The 9,197-nt window shown below is 42.6% G+C and overlaps 1 protein-coding gene across 1 annotated transcript; it reads right to left on the bottom strand.

Annotated features, from left to right (window-relative positions):
• Positions 1-213: 213 nt before the first annotated feature.
• LOC121575723 (inhibitor of growth protein 3) lies at positions 214-5,693 on the bottom strand. Its single transcript, XM_041889018.2, has 11 exons — positions 5,584-5,693; positions 5,369-5,440; positions 4,331-4,431; positions 3,891-3,956; positions 3,307-3,403; positions 2,949-3,020; positions 2,503-2,786; positions 1,965-2,173; positions 1,447-1,639; positions 1,319-1,357; positions 214-1,181 (listed from the first exon to the last, which is right to left on the bottom strand). The coding sequence occupies exons 1-11, from the start codon at positions 5,609-5,611 to the stop codon at positions 1,065-1,067; spliced, it is 1,278 nt and encodes a 425-aa protein (XP_041744952.1). The 5' UTR covers positions 5,612-5,693; the 3' UTR covers positions 214-1,064.
• Positions 5,694-9,197: the final 3,504 nt, after the last annotated feature.

Below are 9,197 nucleotides of genomic sequence, written 5' to 3'. Positions count from 1 at the left end.
TGAGAGCTCAAATATATCATTAACATTGTTGAAACAGGTCACCATTAAAACGCAACACAATCAGTCCACATTGTAAGCCTGCTGTGAATCAAAACATTGGTGATTCATCAGCACTCTACATTTTGATTGTGTAGTCGAATACAATATATACCTAGAGCTAGTTTGATCAAGAAGAGAGGCCATCCTTGACAGACGAAGTCAGGAAACATGAAATACCAAAAGAACTTGATCATTTTATTGGATTTTTTTTTTTTACATCTCTGGAAACTTTTACACACCATCTCAGTACAGAATGACTAGTGACACACACACGCACATACAGAAACACTTACACTCACAGACACGCTTCAGTTATGACTGTTCTTACACTGTACATTCTGACCTCTTCAGCTTTACAGGACTCAATCGTGGAGGGTCAGTCATATTCAACCATACGTTACCTGAAATGACCACCGTCCCAATCATCATCCTCATCTTTCAAAGTCATAGTTGCGTTTCATCAATTCGTTTAAGAATTAAAATCAAAACTTGTAGAGGGGGTTGGGTTTTGTAGTCCAATAAACACCCCATGACTACATTTCCCAGTCTGTGGGCATTTTACTGTAATGAGCACTTCTTGTTCCAGCCGGTGTGGAAGTAGGAGGGGGGTGTGGCCCTTCCTGTCACAAGGGGAAAGGCGAGGAATGTCTGATGAATGTGGGAGAGAAGGGGTGCACCAAGGCTCAAAATTCAGGAGGGGAGGGGCAATGGACACCCAACCAGGGGGTGAGGATTCAGGGAGTCTTGGCTCCTTGTTTTGATTTTCCAGTCAGGTGTCTCATCCAAATAGTCACACAGGACTGACTCTGCAATAACAACCTTTGACCCCACTGTTTTGACCCCTGAGAGGTCACACAGACAGACAGGTGAATAAGAATACTGTGTGTGTGGCCACAACAGGTACACACATTTGTTTGGGAGGAACTACAGTTGATATAGCATTGACAGTTGGTTTTGCGGGGTAGGGGTGTGGAATGGGATGGAGGTGGTCCTGGATGAGGAGAGGGGTAGTAGAGGTGGGGTGTCTATTTGTGCCTGCTGCCTCTCCTCTTCATGGCGGCAGTACACTGGGGGCAGTACCACTTCCCCTTGGGGGCTTCTGTTAGGCCCACGCAACCGTAGTGGAACCACTCGATGGGGCACTGCACAAACACACACACGGGGCACTCAGGTTAGCTCTCATGCATCAGCTCTCATTTGACAAAGTCCTATGTGAAAGTAATGAGGTAACAGTTGTAGAATATGAGAAAAGCACTCCCAAATGGAAATGGGTACTTACGTCTTGGTTATCACAGCCCACCATTTCTCCATAAGACACCTTTAACAAAAGAGAAACCATTTTAGTTAACCTGTCAGCTGTAGGTATGTGCTGTCCAGAGTGTGAGAGAGAGTGGGATGTGTGTGTACCTGGTTGCAGATGCAGTAGCGGGGCTCGTTGGGGTCGTAGGTCCAGTCCACCTGGTTGTTGGTCTCAGACTCTGGGAGGGCCGAGGCCTGCTGGGACAGCTCCTGGGCCAGGGCTGAGGAAGAGGAGCACGACGACAGGGACGAAGAAGACGAGGAGGATGACGACTGGTGGTTGGAAGACTTGGTGTTGCCTCTGTGGAGGGGCAGGGGAGAGAAGACTGAGCAGTTTAGACAAGCTCTCAATTTTTCATCTTCACGTCTTCATTTATTTATGCTGTGGGGGCAGAGTTGAAAAGCATGGCTGGCATAATGTGGTGTGACATCATGGGACTGGACACTGAAATGATGTAGCGTGATTCGGCCTGACGTCTGTTCATCTGATGCAGGGTGGATTGATACGGTTCAATAAGGCATGAAATTATGTGATATCACTGGAGAAGACCACTAGCTAGGGCTTGTCATGCTTGTCTGAGCGTACGGGAGGCTGTGTGTGTGTGCGCATATAAGCTGTGTCGTACTTGGTCTTGCGTCCGCCGCGGGAGTCGGAGGCGATGGCTGAGCCGGCGGGGGTGAGGGTCTGAGTGAGGGTGTTGGCCAGGGCAGAGGTGGAGTAGGCCCCCGTGGCATCCCGGGAGGTCAGGGAGTACTCCCTCCCCAGCTGGAAGTCATTGTTCTTAATGGCCTCGTAGCTGGCCTTCAGACTGCTAGTCCTCCTGCCCTCCTTCATCTGAAATCGAGGGGGAGGGGAGGGGGAGAGGGAAGGAGAAGGAGGGCACAGAGAGGGAAAGAGGATGGGAAAGGCAGAGAGAGAGAGACACACACTGTTAGTTACAGTCAAACATGGACAAACATCAGTTACACATTCAAGGACATTTGTCCCAATCAGATAAGATCATTCTCAGAACAGACAGTCTGGGTCAAGACACTGATACAGATCCGCATCAGTGCAGCACTCATATGAATAAATCAGAAGGCCATGGAGTTGAGGGTGTGTGAGAGAGTTTGTGAGACAGATAGAGTGTGAGAAAGAGGGAGAGAGAGTGTGTGTGTTTATACCTGTGCGGTGGCCTGTACAGCCTGCGCTGCAGCCATGGTGATGGCCCCTGCCCCAGCCCCGGGCCCAGCAGTCAGAGAGCTGAGGTTGTAGGAGGCCAGGGGCTGGGATGAGTTCACACTGTACACGTTGTTAGAGGCTGACGTTGTGCTGTTGGTCCGACAGCCTGGTGTGTTCTCCTTGGAGGCATCTGACGTGAGTGTGGAGAGCAGGGCTTCTGATTTGAACTTCTTCTCTGGGACGTGCTCTGTAGTGTGGTGGCTCGGTTGCGTGGTGTACTTCCTCTCTGTCACACACAAACATGACATTATTTACTACCTTCATGACCTCACATAGGAAAGCAGCAAATCATCTATACAAACAAAGCTCCTTAAACAATATACATTTCTCTACTGACATGGAACAACTCCAAAAGAAAGTCAGCCAAACAGCCAAGACTTGTACTTACTCTCCACGGTGGTGTGTGAGTGGACGTGGTGGTTGTTGACGGGCTGGGAGGGGCTGTCCATCTCTAGGGATCCTGACAGAGGAGAGAGGCAATGTCAGAGCTGGCTCTCAGTGACAACACTGACAGACACAAGAAACAACACTTGACTCAACAGGGTCATTTTTAGGTCAATACCGCCCCCCTAGCAGGGCTGAAATATCCCGATGGGCAGATTGATAATATCCCCCTATCACGGAATTGCAACAGTAACAAGACTAGCAAAAAGCATCCTGTCAGCCCAACATTCTGATAGGGCCAAGAGGGTTAAGATGAAGGGGATGGGTCTCCTGACATGTTGTGATTGACAGGTGTGACTCACGTCTCTCCAGGATCTCAGTGATGCCAGCGTTGTCAGCCTCTAGCTCCATCTTGAACTTAGCCAGCTCCTGGTCCAGCTTCCTCAGGTGGCGGTCCACCTGGAACACACACACCATAACGTCATAATATACAGGTACAACTTCAAAATACGATACTGTTCATTCCCGACAATATAGGTGTTAAACAAACCCCCCAAGATTTTACACATTGAGTATTCACTATGAAATACATCAACATCAAAAGAAAGAAACGTCAATATCAAAATAAATATTAGAAACATCTGAAAAGACTGACGTTTCAGTGACTTCCAAATAATTTGCAGTGTTTGATTGCCACCTAGTGGCACAACAGAGAACGCACAGTCCTGAGCAGAACATATTATATTTTAGTGGTGACATCTTGAAAAAGGCCACCAGCAACAACGGTTCTCCTCTAACTCCCCTTATCCCTACCTTTTTATAGAAGTGATTCCCATATTTTTTGTGCTGATACCAACCTACAGCATTTACATTTTTCCCATGACCCATTAGACAAACCAGACATCATTAGACAGAGCTCCGTCTTGGCATTCAAATTCCAACTCACCAGATCATAAATCTGATTGGCCAGCTGTACTTTCTCATCTGCATCCTCCAATGCCTTATAATAGTCCTGAAACAGAGAGAAAAAGCAGTCAGAGGCATCTCAAAAAAGAAAAAAATCCTTTCCTGAACTAACTCACACTTTTTATTTTCTTCTTACTAGCTCCAACTTTGCTGATAGCTACTTTATTGAGGAAAAATGCGCTTACTATGACTGTGATGTGTGGTTGTCCCACCTAGCTATCTTAAGATGAATGCACTAACTGAAAGTCGCTCTGGATAAGAGCATCTGCTAAATGACTAAAATGTAAACGGCAAAGCACAAAGATTCACCACAAAAAGTGTGGTAGTACAGCTTTATCGTAATTTTTTTAATGGGATTTAAAGAACAAAACTGTATTTCTGAAAAGGGAAATGCACATAAATCTTAGATTTATTTGGCACCTTTTTGATGACTCCCATCTGCTCTTCCCTCCACTCTGGCTTGTTCTTCTTTGCATTGACAAAGAATTCATTCACCCTCTGCTCCAACTGGTCCATGGCATCTACAGCAAATGGGAGCAGTGAGCAATCTGGACAGGTGTGTCTGAGACACTAATTATATGGGTTTATACTCTGCATGCATGTGGATGAATTCATATTTACTTGTACTTCAATGCTGACCAGAAGGGCTAATATTACATGTGGTGTCCGTGGACCGGCCTACTTGTGATTAAAACTACCAGGGAACCGAACCACTTCTAATAAATTTGTGGTTCCCAACCTTTTTCGATTACTGTACCACCAAATGAATTTTGCTTTGACCGGAGTACCTCTGAAGTAAACGCACATGTACATTTGACCAGTAGACCTATGGTCTCATGAGTCTTCTCAAGTACCCCCAGGGGTCCTAGTACCCCTGGTTGGGAACCACTGTACTAAATTAATATTGGTGCATGTTCTAGCTAGCAAACAGTTCATGTATATGGAGCTAGTTAAAGTTACATGATAAAACAGCTAACTAACTAGCTACATGTATAACATTAATACTACATGTGATGTGCACGCTCCGAATCCATGTACCCTGCTTTGTTTACATTCATTGTTCAACTTCTGTGCATGCACACATGATCAGCAATCGTTAGTTGGACATCTATATGGAAAACAAATATCATAACATAAACATTATGTTCTTTTGTAATTTCTATAACCCTAACTAGAATCATACAAACCCACTAACTTGTTTCTCAGGTTACTGAAAGTTATTGTTATATTAGCCAAGTTCGCTAACGTTAGCTAGCTGTGTTAGTTATACAAATAAAAATACTGGATTTAACAAATGTTTATTTGGCCGTTAACTAACGTTAGCTAGTGTTAAGAGTTCGATTCTTTATTCTGCACCATGAGCCTAAAAAGTGCGAAACTGAGAAGTATGTGTTTTTCAACTTGAAAAATGCTCGCCGGTGAAGTGTTTAGAGACTGTCACGCTGTAGCAATGCATACTCTGAACTTGCAGGTCCATCTCTCTCATTTCCGTAAACCTGTCGCGGAGATCCATGGGTAGCTGCTCGATCACTGCCAGAGAGAAGAAAAAGCGAATATAGGAGTTAGCATTGCTAGGCTAACAGTCCGGGCGCGCTCCGGATAAAATTATGCACATTTACGGCAGTAAATACACAAATATTACCACCTAGGCGTAAAATAAACCTAATACTCACTCTCGAGGTAATCCTCTAGGTACAGCATTTTGGAAAATTAGATATTTTAGGCGTTTATGAAAATACTTTGTGTCTTTCAATATGGCGCCGCAAGCCACTGTGTCCCCAAGAAAAAATACTACTGGCAAACTGAGGTCAGAGGACGTGACGTCTGTAGCGACGTGGAATGTGATTGGCCAGATATGGAGTTGCGTGCTAAACTTCAAAATTCCCTTAGTTCCTGTAGTTCATAGACATATACATTTCAAACGTTGACTGAAGTAACATCATTTAACTTTTCCAACGTGGAAAATACGATTTAATCATCAAACTTCAATGCAAAGGCCCTATTTATTTTTTATTTTAAATGAATACTTGATCAAAAGGAAATATCTTATTTGTAGCCTCAATGCAGGTGAGAAACAATAATGCTCATCTGGCACAATTGATATTGTGTAGGCCTACACACACATTGAATTGATATATTATTTAACTATAACAAACACATTCAACTATAAGTAACACACTGAGAAAAAACAAACATCCCACACTTGAATAGTCTAACAGATTGTGGATCTAAGTTCATTATATGCCTGATATACAGTGCCTTCAGAAAGTATTCACACCCCTTGATTTATTTGTTGTGTTACAAAGTGGGATTAAAATTGATTTAATTTTCATTTTTTGGTCAATGATCTACACAAAATACTCTATAATGTCAAAGTGATTTTTTCCCCTAACATTTCTGAAAACAAATATGAAAAATAAAACACAAATATACAGTATCTTGATTAGACACGTATTCAACCCCCTGAGTCAATACAGTGCCTTGCAAAAGTATTCATCTTCCTTGGCGTTTTTCCTATTTTGTTGCATTACAACCTGTAATTTAAATTTATTTTTATTTGGTTTTCATGTAATGGACATACACAAAATAGTCAAAATTGGTGAAGTGGAATGAAAAAAATAACTTGTTTCAAAAAATTCGAACAAATAATTAACGGAAAAGTGGTGCGTGCATATGTATTCACCCCCTTTGCTATGAAGCCCCTAAATAAGATCTGGTGCAAACAATTACCTTCAGAAGTCACATAATTAGTTAATTAAAGTCCACCTGTGTGCAATCTAAGTGTTACATGATCTGTCACATGATCTCAGTATATATACACCTGTTCTGAAAGGCCCCAGAGTCTGCAACACCACTAAGCAAGGGGCACCACCAAGCATGCGGCACCATGAAGACCAAGGAGCTCTCCAAACAGGTCAGAGACAAAGTTGTGGAGAAGTACAGATCAGTGTTGGGTTATAAAAAAATATCCAAAACTTTGAACATCCCCACGGAGCACCATTCAATCCATTATAAATAAATGGAAAGAATATGGCACCACAACAAACCTGCCAAGAGAGGGCCGCCCACCGAAACTCACGGATCAGGCAAGGAGGGCATTAATCAGAGATGCAACAAAGAGACCAAAGATAACCCTGGAGGAGCTGCAAAACTCCACAGAGGAGATTGGAGTATCTGTCCATAGGACCCCTTTAAGCCGTACACTCCACAGAGCTCGGCTTACGGAAGAGTGGCCAGAAAAAAACCATTGCTTAAAGAAAAAAATAAGCAAACACGTTTGGTGTTTGCCAAAAGGCATGTGGGAGACTCCCCAAACATATGGAATAAGGTACTCTGGTCAGATGAGACAAAAATTGAGCTTTTTGGCTATCAAGAAAAACACTATGTCTGGCGCAAACCCAACACCTCTCATCACCCCGAGAACACCATCCCCACAGTGAAGCATGGTGGTGGCAGCATCATGCTGTGGGGATGTTTTTCATCGGCAGGGACTAGGAAACAGGTCAGAATTGAAGGAATGATGGATGGTGCTAAATACAGGGAAATTCTTGAGGGAAACCTGTTTCAGTCTTCCAGAGATTTGAGACTGGGACAGAGGTTCACCTTCCAGCAGGACAATAACCCTGAGCATACTGCTAAAGCAACACTCGAGTGGTTTAAGGGGAAACATTTAAATGTCTTAGAATGGCCTAGTTTAAGCCCATACCTCAATCCAATTGAGAATCTGTGGTATGACTTAAAGATTGCTGTACACCAGCGGAACCCATCCAACTTGAAGGAACTGGAGCAGTTTTGCCTTGAAGAATGGGCCAAAATCCCAATGGCTAGATGTGCCAAGCTTATAGAGACATACCCCAAGAGACTTGCAGCTGTAATTGCTGCAAAATAAAAAATATTTTGCATCTTCAAAGTGGTAGGCATGTTGTGTAAATCAAATTATACAACCCCCCCAAAATACATTTTAATTCCAGGTTGTAAGGCAACAAAATAGGAAAAATGCCAAGGGGGGTGAATACTTTCGCAAGCCACTGTACATATTAGAATCACCTTTGGCAGCAATTACAGCTGTGAGTCTTTCTGGGTAGTGTATCTTTGTAGTGACTGGGTGTAGTAATACACCACCCAAAGTGTAATTAATAACTTTACCATGCTCAAAGATATTAAATGTCTGCTTTTTATTTATTTATACCCATCTACCAATAGGTGTCCTTCTTTGCATGGCATTGGAAAACCTCCCTTGTCTTTGTGGTTTAATCTGTGTTTGAAATTCACTGCTCGACTGAAGGACCTTACAGATAATTGTATGTGTGGGGTACAAAGATTATGTAGTCATTTAAAAATCATGTTAAACACTATTATTGCACACAGAGTGAATCCGTGCTATTTATTATATGACTTTAAGTAAAGTTTTACTCCTGAACTTATTTAGGTTTGCCTATATAACAAAGGGTTTGAATACTTATTGACTCAAGCCATTTCATCTTTTTATTTTGTATGAATTTGTTAAACAATATATATTGAAAAACAGAATTCCACTTGACAATATGGGGTATTGTGTGTAGGCCAGTGACAAGAAATCTCTATTTAATCAATTTTTCATTCAGACTGTAACACAACAAAATGTTGAAAAGGTCAAGAGGTGTGAATACTTTCTGAAAGCACTGTAGGTCTATAGGATGGATTCATGTGCATTTTGTTTTGTCTATTCATCCAAAACAATGATAATCTGTAGGTTACTATGTCATTCACCACTCTTTTGTGCACCTTCATTCACTCTCATTCACTGTCTCAACCCCTTCTCCAGTCTCTCACATTTGATGTATCCTCTCAATAATAAACTATATTCTATGCTATTCTCCTCATGATCTCTCTCAACCCAACCCTCCATTACAAGCCCTAACCCATCCATCCCATGCACCAAACACTGTCTCACTCCTCTCTCAATTCTCCCAACCCCCCCATTCACCATTTCCATCTCAACCCATCCTCCTTCCCACCAATCCTCTCATATCTCCTTGCCTCCATTGGATTGGCATACTGAAGACCACCCAGGCAAGTCTATGCTGTGATGTAATTTCCTTTAATCTATTGAGTCAACATTATTGTTATCAGGGAACACAAGATATATTATCAATTTAATTAATGGGAGTTTATTTTGTTGTGTGCATCTCTAACAATAAAGCTTTTAAAGCTGACCAACCCCATTTGGTTCATAGCCAGACTGTGGACATTAAAAACAGACCGAAAGACAATAAATGAACAGAACAATCCCTGCCGACCCCAGCCT

Source organism: Coregonus clupeaformis, unplaced genomic scaffold (genome assembly GCF_020615455.1).
Source record: "Coregonus clupeaformis isolate EN_2021a unplaced genomic scaffold, ASM2061545v1 scaf0009, whole genome shotgun sequence".
Classification (NCBI taxonomy): Eukaryota; Metazoa; Chordata; class Actinopteri; order Salmoniformes; family Salmonidae; genus Coregonus; species Coregonus clupeaformis.
Note: the sequence above shows the minus strand (reverse complement) of the source record. Positions and strands in the feature narration are given on the sequence as shown.